Source organism: Bidens hawaiensis, unplaced genomic scaffold (assembly GCF_021521415.1).
Source record: "Bidens hawaiensis isolate Kalapana, Puna unplaced genomic scaffold, B.hawaiensis_p1.1 tig00010256_1, whole genome shotgun sequence".
Taxonomy (NCBI): domain Eukaryota; kingdom Viridiplantae; phylum Streptophyta; class Magnoliopsida; order Asterales; family Asteraceae; genus Bidens; species Bidens hawaiensis.
This window is the reverse complement of record NW_027491777.1, coordinates 501,341-522,102: the sequence shown is the minus strand read 5'-3', so window position 1 is coordinate 522,102 and position 20,762 is coordinate 501,341. Positions and strand designations below refer to the sequence as shown.

The 20,762-nt window shown below is 38.5% G+C and overlaps 2 protein-coding genes across 2 annotated transcripts; both read right to left on the bottom strand.

Moving 5' to 3' along the window:
• Positions 1-389: 389 nt before the first annotated feature.
• Positions 390-4,757, bottom strand: LOC143534647 (uncharacterized). The gene is made up of 10 exons (XM_077029086.1): positions 4,480-4,757; positions 4,289-4,372; positions 2,660-2,793; positions 2,485-2,582; positions 2,291-2,379; positions 2,083-2,188; positions 1,817-1,932; positions 1,672-1,742; positions 1,176-1,290; positions 390-682 (listed from the first exon to the last, which is right to left on the bottom strand). The coding sequence occupies exons 1-10, from the start codon at positions 4,705-4,707 to the stop codon at positions 524-526; spliced, it is 1,200 nt and encodes a 399-aa protein (XP_076885201.1). The 5' UTR covers positions 4,708-4,757; the 3' UTR covers positions 390-523.
• A 2,397-nt stretch (positions 4,758-7,154) lies between these two features.
• Positions 7,155-19,078, bottom strand: LOC143534646 (uncharacterized). Its single transcript, XM_077029085.1, has 10 exons — positions 18,812-19,078; positions 18,630-18,713; positions 18,414-18,547; positions 18,230-18,327; positions 17,655-17,743; positions 17,445-17,553; positions 17,192-17,307; positions 7,618-7,688; positions 7,424-7,535; positions 7,155-7,318 (listed from the first exon to the last, which is right to left on the bottom strand). The coding sequence occupies exons 1-10, from the start codon at positions 19,076-19,078 to the stop codon at positions 7,160-7,162; spliced, it is 1,239 nt and encodes a 412-aa protein (XP_076885200.1). The 3' UTR covers positions 7,155-7,159.
• Positions 19,079-20,762: the final 1,684 nt, after the last annotated feature.

Sequence of the window (20,762 nt, the reverse complement as noted above, 5' to 3'; positions counted from 1 at the left end):
TATAAAAACTTTACAAAACTAAAGTAAATGATTTTAGTCCTTACAAAAGATTCTTGAACCCTTTTCACTGTCATGTGAATTCTTTGCCCTTGAATTAAAGGAAGAATATGTTGTTCCAGCACGATATCGTCACGAATTCTTGACTATTGTGACAAAACATGTTGCGTGTATGATAAAATAATTACACCTATCTTGTTTTTATTTGTTGATACAAGAATGTTTGTACCTTGAAACTTTTTAAAAGCATTTTAATTTTTAGCCTTGTTTTGTGCCGAATTTGGCTGAGCGGATCAGATTCATCATCCGTAAAAACAATGATAAAACAAATTAAAATTTAAATAAGATTTAAGGCTTAAAACATCATAATAAATGTAGTAAAAAACAAAATCAAAATAAAAATTTTCAACAAAGAGAGTCAAATTCATCACACTGAATGAGATGAAAAAGAAACCATACGACACGATTAGTTAAAAATATATAAAGAAAAATGAGATAATATGATCTTATAGTAAGTAAAAGAGAGTTATCTTGATTGAGACGTGAGCTGAACCCATGCAAATTCTTCTTCGTATGCTAGACTTCCATCACAAGAAGCTTCACATGTATACACAACAATGGTTGCCCAATCAAGCGAGTTGGACTCGTTCTTAACATCAAAGTAGTAAAGCAACTGTGGCAAAATCTGCACAAATCATAGAGATTGATTTAGTACGGGTCAAAACAGCCAGGTCGAGTTAGGTTGACCTGTAAACACCTTTTGTCCATTTTCTTAACTTTTGTTAAGGGTTTATTACAACCAAAAAACGTAATGAACTTTCATGGTTTTGTCATTGTATGTGATTAAATGATTAACTATTTCTTTTACCATTTGATGCAACTGATATACTATAACCGAAAAAGAGATGACAGGGCAAGAGTTCTTCCAGAATTAAAGAAATGATGTGTTAATTAAGACTAGAAAAACTATATTATTTCAAGTTACATCTTTGGGATAATGCAGTTCAAGAGATTGTATTCATTGAAAATATGCTTTGGGATGACGCTCAGCCCATTTGTTATTTAGCTAATTTTTTTTATTTGGTCCAGAAAGAACACGGCCCAAATTGACACATTCATAAGCAGATGGGTCAACTTTCCCACATCTACAAAAAGCCAAAGAGAAAGAAGTACAGCACCTGAAATTCAAAAACCCGATCACCGCCACATGAACTGCATTTAGGTATATCAGCTTTTGATGGCTGGCCACTTAACATGGGCCACAATGGTTTAGAAGACTCGTGTCTAGAATACCTGCAACAGTAACAAAACAACAAATTAACCCACAAGACATCTCAAATGTTATTTTGTCTAACCATTATTCGATAATGAATATCCATATTAACTAAAAAGTTTGTTTGTTTTCATTTTGAGATTCTAGCCCTACAGTTGACATGAACACCTGCAGCCTCTTAGCTCCAATACGGTAGCAATTTAATAACATACTGTTTTGATTCAATTACAGTAAGCAGATATGGCCCATTTACTTATTAGTATGTCGATTCGGGTTATATTCCATTCCTAATAGGTCAAATGGGTTAAAAAATGAAGGGAACAAACAAGTTGAAAGTTGTCTTAAATGTATTTTTAACGCATAATGCATCCTAGATCATATTATTCAAAATATCAGATCACCTTAAAACTTGTTCTGGGGCCCGGGATATTCTTTGGGTAAAACATGCCCAACTCTTTGCATCACCTTCATCCTTTAACAAAAAAGATGAAAATTTTGTAAGCAAGCCATATGCACATAATAAAGTACTCAATAAAAAGTTTATACCTCATTATCATTACGTAATGCGTTTCCATACGCTTTGACATTTGACACTTCAGAGTCAAACTCAGACTCATCCTCATTGACGATCTCAAATTCTGGCCATGTAGCATTGCTTGCAGCTGTTTAGAATAAATAATACGTATAAACAAAGAAAGTATTATTTGTGGAAACCATTATAAGCAATTCACCACATAATTCTAAGTTTCTAACCAGTCACTCAATGATTCAAAATCACAAATAAGCAAAATGTATAAGGAAAGAATACTAGCCTTTTGGTACATCCTCCGAAGAGTCGGCACTGCCAGAATTCGATGGCTGAAACATCAGGTCTATTGTTCTACATTGGGCCTTATGAGCTGAGCTCCAGTGAGTGGCCTGCATAAAGAAAAAATAACAGGAACAAACAACCAGAGTTACCAAACAATACATATAAAAAAAATCAAATAACATAATAGAAATTAGCATTGCAGTAACGACCTGGTGCGTCTTGGAACAATAGCGTGCTCTTTTGCAGTTACTACAAACTTTATCTCCTTTCCATGTACCACACCAACTACAAAGTGGAGCTGCAAAAACCATGAAACCAGTATTTTAAATAATCATCTAGATAATCAAATGGAACTAAAAAAATAAAAAAGTAATCTAATTAAATCAAAACAAAATTTCTCTACCAGCTGTCCCTAAGGGCTTGTCACTGCCATCGTTTTTAGGTGCTTCACTAGAGTAAAACTGATTGTTTCGAGGAAGTTGATAGCGAAAGACCTTAATACTTTATACAAAGAAAGCACCGTTAATAAAGAGACCACAAAACAATCCGACATACTAAAATCATGAATCTAAGAATACCTCCTGGATCCCTTTTCAGGGTGGTGTTTCCATTGTTCATGCTGGTCTTGGAGAAGACATGACATTGATGTGCACATGAACACAAATAAGGTTCTATGGAATGTTGATTCCTTCTCAAAGAGAGGAGCATAAGCCTACAAAAAAAAAACAACTATTAGAAAAACTATTGCATTTAAAGTTTCCAGTACTTAGAGAAGTTGGAAACTGCTTACTTCAAAATGATTATTCTTGGCAGATTCAATGTTACAAGTTTACCCTTAGTAAAATAAACTGTTTTCAATAAACCAATTCCATTTCTACCAATGCGCCTAATCTATTCAATGAAGTAATCTTAAACACAAATAAGCGTTAGCTCACTAATCACCATAAAATACATGTATGCCACTACCCTAAGGCCATGTGTAGTGGAGGGGCTACAATTGGGGGCGAATTGTGACACGTGGCGCCCAATCAGCAAGGAGTGGAAATTTGTTTTTGGGGTGTAATGGTGTAGGGGCTACAAGTTGGGCCCACAGTTTCTTTTTTTATTATTTTCTTTTTATAACTAAACTAAACAAATAAAAACCAATTTATTTAAATAATTAAATAAAAATGCATTAAAATTAAAAAGAAATACAAAAAAATTAAAAAAACATAACTAATAATGCATTAAAATTAAAAAAAAATACATAACTAAAAATATTAAAAAACATAACTAAATAAAATACTAATATCCATAATATTCGCACATTTTTTCCATTTGTTGTCGTTGCAATAATGCGGCCTCTTCGTGTAACCTGGCCGCTTTGAGGGATTTGTATTCTTCACTCATTTCCCGCAATTCCAACATTTGGGCAATCTTTTCGTGTTGTTTGTCAGTTTCTCTCATGGCATCGTTGAGTTCCTCGACACACTTTTTTTGTTTTTTGATGATTTCTCTCATGGTAGTGGCGAGTTCCACGAGTGTCGGTTGGTTCGGGTTGTTTGTAGGATTCATTTTGCTAAGTTTTTTGAAGAATTTGGGTATGAATTGTGTATGAAATGGAGAAGAAGGTGTATGTTTATATATATATTGTTTTAATTTTTTTTTTTATTTTTGACCGTTACAACGGTCAAATTATTATAATAATATTATTATTTAACCCCATCGGCGATAAAAGAACCCCGCCCCCGCCCCTTTTCGCCCACATATCGCCGGGGGGGGGGGGTGTTCTCGCCCTCTTCGCCCAATTCCACGCCCCATTACACACAGCCTAATAGCTTAATAAACAGAATTTATCCCTGTAATGCACTAATGCTTTGATTACCAGGTTCTAGTAAACTGACCTTAAGTTTTCTATTTAGATTGCCTAAAGCTTCCTTCGATTAAGCTGGCCGGAATGTGATCAAACACAAAAGTCACAATTCAATATGTACTAAACAAACTAAAGTTGGAAGATTTAAAGCTTATAATGTATGTATAACAACATATTTTCGAACTCTAAATTCTCTATTTAGATTGCCTAAATCTTCAATAAACCGGAATGTGATCAAACACAAAAGTCACAATTCATTATGTGTTAAACAAACTAAAGTTTAAAACTTTAAAGCTTATAATGTATTAAGTGTATAATTCTTATAACAAAGTGTGAAAATGTAAGAAATGAATACCTGAAGCAAGAACCGAAGCGGCTCACCGCAGATGCCACAAAGACATGATTTACCAGAAGGTAAGTTAATTGGATTCAGCCAAGCCTAAATAACATTAATTATATTAACAAACCACTGATATGATATGATATGATATGAATTGAAGTATAAACATAAATAATATTAATTAATGAGAGGGTGAATAAGTGTACAGGTATTCCGCCTGCTTTGCTCGGAAACAGATGGCGAAGAAGCGACCACTGATGTTTCGGCTTTTCGACGAAACCTAAAGTGACAGGCTCCTGTTCTTCGTCTTCTTCCTCTTCATCGTCATCATCGTCTTCGTCGTCAAATTCTTCTTCATCATCAAGTGATGAGATTTGCATATTGTTGAAATTGACTAAGGAACCGTCATTCGCAGTGATTACTTCTTTAGACATATTGGAATCAATCAAAATATTGATATGCAGCAGTCAGGGTTTAGGGTTTTGCAGCTCTGATTATGAAATGATATACAGTTTTGGGGGAAGAAAGAAAGAAGAGGGTTTAGGGTTTTGCAGCTGAAATGTAAACGAGACGAGTTGAGTTGAGTCGAGGCAGAGTGTGCTCGAGCTCGAGCTTGAGCTCGAACTTAATCGAGCTGGCTCGAGCTCGGCTCGTTTTCTTTATCGAGCGGAAAAATCGAGCTCGAGCTCGTCGAGCCGGGCTAATTTATTTTTTTTTTATTTTTTATTTTATATTTTACAAATTTTGATATATAAAAGACAAAATTTATAATTTTAACATACACATTATATATAATTTATAAACTATAGAATTTATAACTTTATATGTTTTATTTTAATTATTCTTTTATAAGGTTTTTGGTATCGAGTGGCATAATATATTTATAATTTTTATTTATATATTTCTTGGTATGCTATTATTGTATATAGATATTAAAATTTAGGGTTTAATCTAAACGAGCCAACGAGCCGAGCTAACGAGTCGAGCCAAGGCCGAGCCACAAGCCGTGCTGACCCTGGCTCGAGCGTGGCTCGTTTAGAAATCGAGCCGAGTCGAGCCGATCTCATTTAGAATCGAGCTTTTTCGAACCGAACTTTTTTCGAACGAGCCGCGAGCTTTTTAACGGCCCTACTTCTTATAACCTTTTTTTTAAAATTTTATTATAATCTTTTTAATTTTTGTAAAAAATTTCGATTAAAGAGAGAAACCCGATATCTGGGTTGTGTCGCGATACGCTATGACCTCGTTAAGTAACTAGAGATACGTGTCCCATCACGTGACAGCATCTCGTTGTGATGAGTCATCGAGATACGCAAAGGGTTGTAAACTCAGAAGGGTTGTAAACTCAACCTATAAAAGGAGGAGTCTGGCTCTTCATTTATCACACACCAAAACACCTTCACTTTCACACACTTTGTCACGGGAAACGTGCCAAATATTGAAGTACGCGCCAAGTTCCAAAGTTATGACGGTTAAAGCCTTAGAACGCGATATAGAGTAGTAGTGCGCTCGATCAGTCTTAGATGTCTGACTCCAAATACCCGTGTAAGATAGAGGTTTCGTTTAAGTATTTTATTATTATTATTATTATTATTATTATTACAAATAACACCAAGTAACGATTTATTTCATTACAGACTAGCCAAATAAAACAATAAAATGCTAATGGTATATTCTATTTGTTCATTCTTTCATTCTATCATCTATTCCTTTTCATAGCCCATACCAAACATTATCATACATTTAGTTATAATAAAAAATAAATTATATAATATACAGTATGTCTTATATATATAAAGACAATAAAATTTACATATACAATAATAATGGTTATAAATAAATTAGTTAAACAGTAAACAAACCAAACTCGATCATGTCATTCCCTAAATCATATAATTTTGTTCTTGTCCTATGATTGTAGACATTAAATTAAAAATAAAAAAACATATAACTTGTTGGTACAATGTGCGAGTTATATTTACTTTCAAGTCGAATGTTAAACCCTTATGATGATAAAACCGCTTAGGTTCAAGTAGGATGGATTATTTTGACATGTGGAGGTTTGGTTTATGTACAACCTTGTTCGTTTCATTTTCCTTTATGCGTGTAAGAAAAGTTTTGTAGATTCTTATACATATTTCATCATTTATCACGTATATCTTTCTTTTAAACTGTAATGTGAATGTAAATTTCGTTATTATCAAGACTGCTCAATGTTAGGGGAAGTTGCATGCATCTTTTAAATTATAAATTTAACGTGTGTCTCTTGTTTACACGTACATTGTTATTTAAAATTTCGAGTAATGAAAAGACATAAGGTTCGCATAAACATCAAATATCAGTTGCATATACTGCCATATTTGGGAATGAAGGACCATAGTTACTTTAACTAGGTCTATAAAAACAGTTAAATATAATTGGTAATCATCTATTTACTATAACCAACTTATAACAATTCAAACGTGTTTTTTGTTTAATGTTTAAAAATTACACGAGCGTAACATGAATTCACTCCATTCAAGTATGGTGCTGCCTACCCCTTTGAACGCCTTCGCCGTCTAAATGGACCAACCACTATTTTACATAGAGCGATGCTTGGTTTTCGTCTATGTGGTTTTGGTTTAATCAAAAATCTTACTTTAATCCAAAAGTTTTTTTTAGCTTCATTTTATATTGAATTCTTGTCTTCATAAATTCTTTAAAAGCATTTTACACCATTAGGCGTCTTTTATGCCGAATTTGACATGAGCAAACCAGATACATACTAAGGAGGTAACAATACATTATCCCAAAAGAATAGAAATTCATCATATAGTATGATAATAATAATAATAATAATAATAATAATAATAATAATAATAATAATAATAAGTAAAAAAAAGAGAGTTATCTTGATTGAGAAGTGAGCTGAACCCAAGCAAATTCTTCTTCATATGCCAGACTTCCATCACAAGAAGCTTCACATGTATACACTGCAATGGTTCCCCAATCAAGCGAGTTCGACTCGTTCTTAACATCAAAGTAGTAAAGCAACTGTGGCATTATCTGCACAAGTGACGTATATATATTATTACATCTTTAATCTAAGTAACCAACACCGCCCAAATTGATTCGTCTACAAAAAATCCAAAACAAAACCAAGTACAACACCTGAAATTCAAAGGCCCGATCGCTGCCACATGAACTGCATATAGGTATATCAGCATTTGATGGCCTGCCACTTAACATGGGCCACAATGGTATAGTATCGTGTCTAGAGTACCTGCAATAGTAACAAACACAAAGATCTCAATCCCTGATTCATATGTTTGATGTAAACAAAATTATAAAGGTTTTTAAATCACCTTAATACTTGTTGCGGGTCACAAGCTATTCTTTTAGTAAAATATGCCCAACTCTTTGCCTCGCCTACATCCTTTAACGAAAAATATGAAAATTTTGTAACGAGTGAGTCATAACTCATATGCAGTTATGCACATGTTAAGTACTCAGTAAACCAGTTTATATATATATATACACACACACACACACACACACTGTGACATCTGCCCCGATCCGACCCGACCCAGGTACCCGTTTCTCTGACCCGATCTCTCTTTTATGATTTAATATTTATTTATACTTATATTTTACTTTTAATAATAATATATATATTTTCCTTCCCGCCTCTCTCTCTCTTTCTTTCCGCCGTCCCATCCCTCTTCTCTCTTTCCGCCTTCTTGTCGCTGTCCCGCCCTTAAAGCCTTGTTTCCCTCTTTTCTTCTAACTCTTTGCTTGTCCTTTGTTCCTTCCCGCCTAAGGTTGTCTGCGCAGCTCCACGCGCCAGACCCCTTACAAGGAATCCTGCGTGAAGACCACCTGTTTCAGCGATACGCGAGACGAACTCTTCTCGCAGCGCGCTAAGAATTGTAAGTCTTCTCGCAGCGCGCTAAGAACGGTAGTTCTTCCCGCGACGCGCTAAGGATTGTAGTTCTTCTCGCAGCGCGCTAAGAATCGTAGTTCATCCCTCGACGCGCGAAGAATTATAGTTCTTCCCGCGGCGCGCTAGGAATTTTAGTTCCTCCCGCGGCGCGCTAAGAAATGTGATTCTTCCCGCGGCGCGCTTAGAAATGGTAGTTCTTTCCGCGACGCGTTAAGGTTGGTTCTGTCTGCCTTCGCGCTCGCGCTCTCATGACCTTCTGTGTCTGCCTTCGCGCCTTAACCTTCTCGCGCTAAACCCTTTGAGTTTTCTCCTGTTTAATCTAGCCGTTGCTTTTGAGTTGTCTTATCTTTTGTGATGTTGACCGAATCTGCTTTATGTCTGAAAAGTTACTTTCGGCGCAGCATGCGCACCAACCCCATTGGTTGGCAGAAAAAGCGACTGACATTATCTTTTGAGATCTGCTTTTGCCATGCTTGACCAGTACCTTTATCTGAACCGCCCATGCTTTTTACTGTTCCCTGTCAGCTTTTCCTTTGCCCCCTGCAGCTGCCATATCTTTCCATATCTTTTGCTTTTGGAATCTTTTACTTTTGGAGATCTTTTCTAGGGTTTGTGTCCCCTAGGGTTTGCCTATATATAGTACTATTTTCTTAACACTTCACACACAACACTTAATCTCTCCTGTTCTCTTGCTCCTTGCTCTCTCTGCCGTCTTCCTCTCTGCCTCCGTCTTCCTCCTTGTTCTTCCTGCTTTTCCGGTAATATATATATTATATATAATAGTTTACTTATTAATTATGCTAACTTATAATCAAGACTTAAAACAAATCATTAAAACAATAATCTTTAATTATAGGTTAACTTGTGCTTGTTTAAAGTTGGTTCTTGCTTTATCTATCACCGCATCGTTTATCATGTGAGTTATCTCGTATCTAATCCCTTTTTATTTTAAATGCTTTGGGATGTTCATGTGTTCATACAAAACTTGAGTCTTAAACTTGTTTATGAACTTTAGTCGCGCAGTATCCCATGTGTTGAGGACGTTTACTTGGCTGTTTATTTGTATGTGTGTATCATTAACCGCTTTGTTCGGCCTATTCCGCAGTTCCGTTGGTACCATTAGTTGAACACGGGAGACCTATCGTTTACGGTTTTCTTTGTTTACACTTGCACAGATGTTTTCTCGTTTTTATGCTCAATTGGGAGCATGGATTGAACTATGATCTATGAACTATCTTAGGCTTGATCACAATCTGATTACACCCTTGTTAAACTCTAGACATACACGTGTTGCGCGCAGATTTACTGTGATTATCTATGATTATCTATTAAACTTGATTTCTCACCAACACGCAAGTGTTTGACGTTTATTTTAACACATGTTCAGGTTTGCAGTAGCTGTTTTGGAGCTTGTGGACACGTAGGACGTTTTTACTTTTGGACCTAGAATTAAAATGTATCAAGACAAGTTCATGTTGTTTGAATGTTATAATTTATAATATATTGATTTATGTTTGATTTATGTTCTTTATTTCCCCCGCTGCGCGTGCGCGATAAAATGTGTATTAATAAATATTGACACCAATAGTGTCGCGAGTAATGAAGCAATATGTGGCGCCCCGATGTATAATCCGCCTTTGGTCGGGGTGTTACAGATTGGTATCAGAGCTCGTTGACTTTAGGATAGGTGGTTAGACGTAACGGCCTAGAATACCTAAGAGTCCCTTCTCGCGCATGAGAGAAATCTCATGTTTGCGCGCTTATTGTTAATTACTCGTTATTTATGAATATGCTCGCGCTTGCGCAGTATATGATTTTATTCCGCGATATTTCGATTTTTGTGAATTTCGATTTTTATTGATTTTACTTACATATTCGTTTGTTGGATTTGAAAATCCGAAAAGTCATGGTGATACATGAATAGTTGATTTTCAATTTCCATTTACGATTATGTTATGAGGTTGGAGACTTGAAAAGTCATGGTGATACATGAATTGTCAACCTCCAATACTCATTTTCTTGTATATTTTATATTGAAGATTGAAAAGTCATGGTGATACATGAATCGTCAATCTCCAATACTCGTTTACTCGTATATTTTAAATCAGGAATTCAGAAAGTCATGGTGATACGTGAATTGTCGGTTCTTGATTCGAATTTGTTACCTTTATTAAGTCTGCATTTAGGATCATTTATCTTACTTTAACTTTTGATAGTATCTAACTCCGTGAAACCAAGCTTTATAAGATTAAAACTTTGCGCTAAAACCAAGATATTAACTAAAATTAAAATTTTTATAGAATGCCTCCGCTATCTCGCCGATTTCAGAGAAGAGAAGCCTCGCGCGTGCGTAGACAGCAACGTTCCCAGGAAATGGCCGCCGCAATAGCCCAAGCTTTGAGCCAAAACAATGCTAATACCTCCAGTTATAACATTAAGTCCTTTAATGCGGGTAACCCTCCGAAGTTCACAGGTCTTGAAGGAGCCACCGTGATGCTCCAATGGCTTGAGAAGATTGAAAACACTTTCCTCCATACCCAATGCCCCTCAGACAGACGAACCCTATATGCTTCCAGTGTCCTGGAATCCAGAGCGCTTACATGGTGGAATGGAGTAGCTCATGCGCGTGGCGCAGAGGCTGCTTCTAGCATGACATGGGAGGAATTCAAGGAAACTCTTACGCGAGAATTCTGCCCTCCCAACGAAGTTAAGCGCCTGGAGGAAGAATTCTGGAACTTGAAGCAATACAGCGGTGAAGCGCGCGAGTACGCGACGCGCTTCCACGAGCTAAGCTTACTGGTCCCTCACCTTGTTACCCCTTCACGCCGAGCCATCGAGAAATTCCTTGGGGGTCTCCCCATGGAAATTCAAGATTCTGTATGGGCCAGAAACCCAGTTACCCTCTCTGACGCCATCGAATTGGCCGCTGTGCTCAGCGACAACCATGTCAGAGCAGGAACCCTGTTCCTGCGGGGAACTGAGAAGACCAAACCCACCAAGACTGTCCCTGAACCAACAGAAACCAAACCAGAACCCTCAAACCATAACCAGAAACGTAGGCGCAGACAAGCCTATGCGCTTACCAACCCGCCCATTGTCCAACAACCCATTTATCAACCCCCAGTTTACGCGCCTAACCCACTGTCAACCTACCCAGCACCTCCTGCAGTCCACAACTATGCCTTAACCAATCCCGCACTCCCTGCCCCGCCAACTAAGAAACCTTACACAGGAAACCAACCCTTTTGCCCAACCTGTAGACTTCATCACCCACCTCAAGTCCCGTGTCGACAATGTAACCGATGTGGCCGCGTAGGTCACTCCGTTGAGTACTGTAGAACCCCTCCCTCCAATCCGATTGCGCCAATACCACCAGTTTACCCGCAGAACCCACAATCAATCTACCAAAACCCACGACCCAGGTCGTGCTATAACTGCGGTGATCCCAGTCATTTCCGGAACGCGTGCCCGAGACTACAAGTGCAAATCACACAAGCGAATCCGGTGAACCAGATTTCGAACCAAGTGACGCGTGGACGAGCTTTTAATATAACCGCGCACCAAGCGCAAGCGAATAATGACGTAGTTAATGGTACATTTTTGCTTAACGGATTTTATGCATCTATGCTTTTTGATACTGGCGCCGATAGAAGTTTTATCTCTCGCGCCTTTGAGCGGAAGCTTGCGCGACCGCGCGATAACTTAAAAGAAGATTTTTCAGTTGAATTGGCTAATGGCGAAACTGTTTTAATAAACTCGGTAATTAAAGATTGCACGCTTAACCTTAACGAAAACGATTTTCTGATTGACCTCATCCCTATGCCTCTTGGAAGCTTTGATGTTATCATTGGTATGGACTGGCTTTCGAAAAATCGCGCCGAAGTTATTTGCGCCAAGAAATTGATTCGCATACCTCGAGAAAATGGTGATCTTCATATCTACGGCGAAAAACCCTCCAGTGGTCTTAAACTTATGTCTTGCGCCGAAGCCCAAAGACTCATGCGGAAGAAGTGTATTGCATTTCTAGCCCATGTGGTTAAACCCGATGAAGGAAAGAAGCTTCGCGATATCCCCGTCGTGCGTGATTTCCCTGAAGTTTTTCCTGATGATCTTCCTGGTATCCCTCCCGCTCGTGAAGTCGAGTTCCGTATTGATCTTGTCCCTGGTGCTTCCCCCGTGGCTAAATCTCCTTATCGTCTTGCACCCGCTGAGATGCAAGAATTGGCCAGCCAACTTCAAGAGTTGACTGCTAAAGGATTCATTCGCCCTAGCTCTTCGCCCTGGGGTGCTCCGGTGTTGTTCGTTAAAAAGAAAGATGGATCGTTTCGCATGTGTATTGATTACCGCGAGTTGAACAAACTCACCATTAAGAACCGGTATCCCTTACCGCGTATTGACGACCTCTTTGATCAACTCCAAGGTGCCTCTTGTTTCTCGAAGATTGATCTCCGCTCTGGTTATCATCAGTTGCGTATCCGCGATGAAGATGTTCCGAAGACTGCTTTTCGAACTCGTTATGGCCATTTTGAATTCTTGGTCATGTCCTTCGGTCTAACCAACGCACCCGCCGTTTTCATGGATCTTATGAATCGGGTGTGTAGGCCTTTCTTGGATAAATTCGTGATCGTGTTTATCGATGATGTTCTGGTGTATTCTAAGACCAAGGCCGAGCATGAGCAACATCTCCGATTGGTATTGCAAAAGCTTAGAGCCGAGCAACTCTATGCTAAGCTTTCCAAGTGTGAATTTTGGTCTGATGAAGTACAGTTTCTTGGTCATGTTGTAAACAAGATGGGTATTCATGTCGACCCATCCAAGATTGAAGCAATCAAGAACTGGATTACGCCATCCTCTCCTTCTGAGATCCGTTCCTTTCTGGGCTTAGCTGGTTATTACCGGCGTTTCATTTCGAACTTCTCAAAGATCGCTTTGCCTTTAACAGCTCTGACGCACAAAGGTAAACCGTATATTTGGGGCTCGAAGCAAGAAGAAGCCTTTCTGACGCTCAAGCGTTTGTTGTGTGAAGCTCCTGTTCTTGCGCTACCTGAGGGTAATGATGATTTTGTCGTGTATTGCGATGCATCCAACCAAGGTCTCGGTTGTGTTCTTATGCAACGAGGCAAGGTTATCGCTTACGCATCAAGGCAACTCAAGGTTCATGAAAAGAATTATACAACTCACGATCTCGAACTTGGTGCAGTTGTTTTTGCCTTGAAGATCTGGAGACACTACCTTTATGGTACTAAGTGTATCCTCTACACTGACCATAAAAGCCTTCAGCATATCTTTGATCAAAAGGAACTTAACATGAGGCAACGCCGATGGAACGAACTCATCAGCGATTACGATTGTGAGATCCGGTATCATCCTGGTAAGGCTAATGTGGTAGCCGATGCGCTCAGCCGAAAACCCTGCCAACTTAACTGTATCTTGCCGCGCACCCAGCTTCACTTCGCGCCGATTCAAGGCAACCTTGAATCGCGTATTCGTGACGCGCAGCGCGCATCTATCAGTAATGGTAACCTTCGCGCCGAGTTAGCGTGTGGCGCGGAAGCACTCTTTGTCCCTAATCTGAGTGGAATTCTCTGCTATCTTAATCGCATCTGGATCCCCTTTGATGAGAATCTTCGCGCTGATATCCTGAGTGAAGCGCACAAATCTCGGTATTCTATTCATCCTGGCGCTGATAAGATGTACAAGGATTTGCGCATAACTTATTGGTGGCCCGGTATGAAAAAGGATATTGCTGTGTTCGTAGCTAAATGTCTGACTTGTTCTAAAGTAAAAGCTGAACACCAACGCCCGTCTGGTTTGCTCGAACAACCAGAAATTCCTACGTGGAAATGGGAATGTGTAGCGATGGACTTTATTACCAAGTTACCTTTGACAGCAAGCAAACATGATAGCATTTGGGTAATAGTGGATCGATTGACTAAATCTGCTCACTTTCTGCCCATTCGTGAAAACTACCGTGTTGAGCATCTCGCGCAGCTTTATGTCAAGGAAATTGTCTGCCGCCATGGTACTCCTTTGAGCATCATATCCGATCGCGATGGCCGTTTTATATCTCGCTTTTGGAAATCTCTCCAATCTGCTCTAGGAACTCGCTTGGACATGAGTACGGCATATCATCCTCAGACTGACGGTCAGTCTGAGCGAACTATTCAAACTCTTGAGGATATGCTCCGATCTTGTGTTCTTGATTTTGGAGGTAATTGGGATTCACACCTGCCTTTGATCGAGTTCTCTTATAATAACAGCTATCATTCCAGTATCGGTATGGCCCCATTTGAAGCACTTTACGGTCGTAAGTGCCGCTCCCCGATTTGTTGGAGCGAAGTGGGTGAAACTCAAATCACAGGACCCGAACTTGTTCAAGAGACAACCGATAAAATCACCAAGATCCGTGATCATTTGCTGACTGCCAGAAGCCGACAGAAGAGTTACGCAGATCGTAGGCGAAAGCCTCTCGAATTTCAAGTTGGTGATCTTGTTCTCCTCAAAGTGTCGCCTTGGAAAGGTGTTGTCCGCTTTGGGAAGAAGGGTAAGCTTGCTCCTCGTTATGTTGGTCCATTCAAGATTCTCGCGCGTGTGGGAAAAGTTGCCTACAGACTTGACCTGCCGCCCGCGCTCAGTAATGTGCATCCAACGTTCCATGTATCCAATCTCAAGAAGTGTTTAGCTGACGAGAACCTTCACATTCCGCTTGATGAAGTTCAAGTTGATGAAACTATGCATTTCGTTGAGAAGCCTGTTGAGATTATGGATCGCGAGGTTAAGCAAACCAAGCGCAGTCGTATCCCTATCGTGAAAGTTCGCTGGGAGTCCAAGCGCGGAGCCGAGTTTACATGGGAAAGGGAAGATCAAATGAAGATCAAGTACCCGCACCTGTTCTCTGCGCAACCTACTTCGAGATAAATTTCGGGACGAAATTTCTTAAAGTAGGGGAGACTGTGACATCTGCCCCGATCCGACCCGACCCAGGTACCCGTTTCTCTGACCCGATCTCTCTTTTATGATTTAATATTTATTTATACTTATATTTTACTTTTAATAATAATATATATATTTTCCTTCCCGCCTCTCTCTCTCTTTCTTTCCGCCGTCCCATCCCTCTTCTCTCTTTCCGCCTTCTTGTCGCTGTCCCGCCCTTAAAGCCTTGTTTCCCTCTTTTCTTCTAACTCTTTGCTTGTCCTTTGTTCCTTCCCGCCTAAGGTTGTCTGCGCAGCTCCACGCGCCAGACCCCTTACAAGGAATCCTGCGTGAAGACCACCTGTTTCAGCGATACGCGAGACGAACTCTTCTCGCAGCGCGCTAAGAATTGTAAGTCTTCTCGCAGCGCGCTAAGAACGGTAGTTCTTCCCGCGACGCGCTAAGGATTGTAGTTCTTCTCGCAGCGCGCTAAGAATCGTAGTTCATCCCTCGACGCGCGAAGAATTATAGTTCTTCCCGCGGCGCGCTAGGAATTTTAGTTCCTCCCGCGGCGCGCTAAGAAATGTGATTCTTCCCGCGGCGCGCTTAGAAATGGTAGTTCTTTCCGCGACGCGTTAAGGTTGGTTCTGTCTGCCTTCGCGCTCGCGCTCTCATGACCTTCTGTGTCTGCCTTCGCGCCTTAACCTTCTCGCGCTAAACCCTTTGAGTTTTCTCCTGTTTAATCTAGCCGTTGCTTTTGAGTTGTCTTATCTTTTGTGATGTTGACCGAATCTGCTTTATGTCTGAAAAGTTACTTTCGGCGCAGCATGCGCACCAACCCCATTGGTTGGCAGAAAAAGCGACTGACATTATCTTTTGAGATCTGCTTTTGCCATGCTTGACCAGTACCTTTATCTGAACCGCCCATGCTTTTTACTGTTCCCTGTCAGCTTTTCCTTTGCCCCCTGCAGCTGCCATATCTTTCCATATCTTTTGCTTTTGGAATCTTTTACTTTTGGAGATCTTTTCTAGGGTTTGTGTCCCCTAGGGTTTGCCTATATATAGTACTATTTTCTTAACACTTCACACACAACACTTAATCTCTCCTGTTCTCTTGCTCCTTGCTTTCTCTGCCGTCTTCCTCTCTGCCTCCGTCTTCCTCCTTGTTCTTCCTGCTTTTCCGGTAATATATATATTATATATAATAGTTTACTTATTAATTATGCTAACTTATAATCAAGACTTAAAACAAATCATTAAAACAATAATCTTTAATTATAGGTTAACTTGTGCTTGTTTAAAGTTGGTTCTTGCTTTATCTATCACCGCATCGTTTATCATGTGAGTTATCTCGTATCTAATCCCTTTTTATTTTAAATGCTTTGGGATGTTCATGTGTTCATACAAAACTTGAGTCTTAAACTTGTTTATGAACTTTAGTCGCGCAGTATCCCATGTGTTGAGGACGTTTACTTGGCTGTTTATTTGTATGTGTGTATCATTAACCGCTTTGTTCGGCCTATTCCGCAGTTCCGTTGGTACCATTAGTTGAACACGGGAGACCTATCGTTTACGGTTTTCTTTGTTTACACTTGCACAGATGTTTTCTCGTTTTTATGCTCAATTGGGAGCATGGATTGAACTATGATCTATGAACTATCTTAGGCTTGATCACAATCTGATTACACCCTTGTTAAACTCTAGACATACACGTGTTGCGCGCAGATTTACTGTGATTATCTATGATTATCTATTAAACTTGATTTCTCACCAACACGCAAGTGTTTGACGTTTATTTTAACACATGTTCAGGTTTGCAGTAGCTGTTTTGGAGCTTGTGGACACGTAGGACGTTTTTACTTTTGGACCTAGAATTAAAATGTATCAAGACAAGTTCATGTTGTTTGAATGTTATAATTTATAATATATTGATTTATGTTTGATTTATGTTCTTTATTTCCCCCGCTGCGCGTGCGCGATAAAATGTGTATTAATAAATATTGACACCAATAGTGTCGCGAGTAATGAAGCAATATGTGGCGCCCCGATGTATAATCCGCCTTTGGTCGGGGTGTTACACACACCTCGGTATCATTACGCAATACATTTCCATATGTGTTAATGTTTGGCATTTCAGGGTCTAACTTAGGTTCATCCTCGTAGACGATCTCTAATTCCGGCCAGATAGCATTGCTTGCAGCTGTTTAGAATAAAAATATATAAATAATACAATTATTTATGAAAAGTTGAAAACTCACCACATAAATCTAACCAGTCACTTAATGATTCAATATCACGAATATGCAAAATGTAACCCGAAAAAGGAAGAATACGAGCCTTTTGGTATATCCTCTGAAGAGTTATCGGGCCTAGAATTCGATGGCTGAAGCATAAGGTCTGTTGTTCTACATTGATCAGTTTTATGAGTTGAACTCCAGTGAATATCCTTTATAAAAGAAACAGGTATGAATAACCAAAGTTAGCAAACAAAGACGTATAATAAAACCATAAATGTAACGTTAAAGAAAGTAGCGCTGCAGTAACAACCTCGTGAGTCTTGGAACAAAAATGTGCTCGTTTGCAGTTACTACAAACTTTATCTCCTTTCCATGTACCGCACCAACTACAAAGTGGAGCTACAAAAACCACGAAACCAAACTTTTAAGTAATCATTCATGTAATCAATGGAGTGAATTGCAGTTTTAGTCCAGTAGTTTCAAAGTTGTGATTTTCGTCCCTGTGGTTTCATTTCACCTGCAATTAAACCCGAATTCATTAACCCCGTTAAGTCTGGGCGTTAAACTCATCAGCGTGCTCCTCACGTGAGGGGCATTTTTGTCCTTTTTCTCCCCCAATAAACTCAGTCGTAATTCGCAAGCCCCCCTCACGTGAGGGGCTGGGTTGTATTTGGGGGAAAAAGGGACAAAACTGCCCCTCACGTTTAACGACCAGACTTAACGGGGTTAGTAAATTCGGGTTTAATTGCAGGTGAAATGAAACCACACGAACAAAAATCGTAAATTTGAAACTATTGGACTAAACCGCAGATTTGGACAAACCACGGGGACGAAAACCGCAGCTTACTCTATGAAATTAATTATATGAAAGAAAAATTTGGTCACCTGCTGCCCCTGAAGGCGTGTCACTGCCATCGTTTCTAGGATCTTCACTGGAGTAAAACTGGTTATCGCGAGGGAGTTGACAACGAAAGACCTTGACACTTGATAAAAGAAAAGCAGCAATAAAAGAGAGACAATATATAAGACAATCTGATATGTTAATAATATAAATCTAATCTAAGATTACCTCCTGGATTGTTCTTCTGGGAGGCGTTTCCGTTGTTCATGTTGGTCTCGGAGAAGACACGACATTGATGTGCACATGAACACGAATAAGGTTCTATGGTATGTTGATTCCCTTTCAGATATAGGAGCATAATACTAAAAAAATAAATAATCAGAAAGAATATATATTACAATGTATTTCACATATGAACATGTTATTATTATAAATTTATAATACCTGAAGCAAGAATTGCAGAGGCGCACTGCAAATGCCACACAGACATGATTTACCAGATGGTAAGTTGACTGGATTCAGCCAAGCCTAAATAATCATCAATAATAAAAAATTCATTCAAATTATATTCACCAACTACTTATATCAATATTAGTATATCAGAATGTGAATGTGAATGTATATACAGGAGTTCCTCCAGCTTTGCATGGAAATAGTTGGCGAAGAAGCGACCATGGATGCTCCGGTTTATCGACAAAACCTAACTCCACAAGAGCTTGTTGTTCATCTTCATCTTCATCATTGTCATGATCATCATCATCTTCTTCTTCTTCATATTCTTCATCATCAGACTCCTCATTATCAGGTGATGAAATTCGCATATTGGTTAAATTATTATCTACGGAACCGTCATTAGAACTAGCATTTGCATTAGTGATTACTTCTTCAGACATATTGGAACGATTAATATGTTGCATGTGGTTTTCAGGGAAGAAGAGGGTTTAGGGTTTTACATATAAGGGTAAGTGGGACCAAAAGAAAAAAAAGGTATAGAGGTAATTGTACACATTTTCTCTCTCCACATGCAAGACACATGTTAATATCCCCAACATTTTAGAACGTTTATAACTTTTTCGTATGATATTTTTTTTTAAAAAAAAATATCATCATAAAAACAAGTGTTTTTTTATCTTTAATATGAGTATGATTTTTGTTATATAAAATTTAAAACAAAAATCACGTCATTTTGTCTTTTCGCACATCATTGTGTCTTTTCGCTTATCATTGTGTCTTTTCGCACACCATTGTGTCTTTTTTCGTCATTGTGTCTTTTCGCTTATCATTGTGTTTTTTTCGTCATTGTGTCTTTTTTCGCACACCATTGTGTCTTTTTTCGTCATTGTGTCTTTTCGCTTATCATTGTGTCTTTTTTCGTCATTGTGTCTTTTCGCACACCATTGTGTCTTTTTTCGTCATTGTGTCTTTTCGCTTATCATTGTGTTTTTTTTCGTCATTGTGTCTTTTTTCGCACACCACTGTGTCTTTTTTCGTCATTGTGTCTTTTCGCTTATCATTGTGTCTTTTTTCGTCATTGTGTCTTTTCGCACACCATTGTGTTTTTTTCGCTTATCATTGTGTCTTTTTTCGTCATTGTGTCTTTTCGCTTATCATTGTGTCTTTTTTCGTCATTGTGTCTTTTCGCTTATCATTGTGTCTTTTTTCGTTATTGTGTTTTTTCACAAACCATTGTGTGTTTTTTCGCTTATCATTGTGTCTTTTTTCATCATTGTGTCTTTTCGCACACCATTGTGTCTTTTTTCGTCGTTGTGTCTTTTCGCACACCATTGTGTTTTTTCGCTTATCATTGTGTCTTTTTTCGTCATTGTGTATTTTCGCACATCATTGTGTCTTTTTATCTAATACATAAAACACAATGCTTAATACATGTTGCACAATAACTTGAAACGTAAAACACAATGGTGTATACGTATAACACAATGACCTAAAACGTAAGACACAATGGTGAATACGTATAACACAATGACCCGTAAGACACAATGGTGAATATATATAACACAATGACTTGAAACGCAAAACACAATGAAAACAACATATTACACAATGACACAATAAACAACAAAAAAAAACACAATTAAAAAAACCCATTATTTATATATATATAACAATGATACTCATATTAAAGATAAAAAAACGGTTATTATTATGGTGAATTTTTTTAAAAAAAATAATGTCATATGAAAAAGTTATGGACATTTTAAAATGATGGGGGAATTGACATATGCCTTGCATGTGGAGAGAGAAAGTCAACAAAGATGAGTTATTACCTTCATGTCCTTTTCATCAATTTTTCTTTATTAAATTAATCTCAATCATTCAAATCTAAGATTAATGGACTGGATTCCTTCTCACCCTTCTCATTTTTGTTATCCTTTGTATTTTTTAACTTTACCCTTACATATAATATATAATTACAATTAAATATACGTATAAAAATAATAATAGAGCCCAAAATAAATAAGTTCGGCTTTTGTGATTAAATAAACCAGGCTCAAACGTATTAATATTAGGCTCGACGTGCGTGGTGCGGTTCGGTGCGATTTTTGACTGAAACCAAAC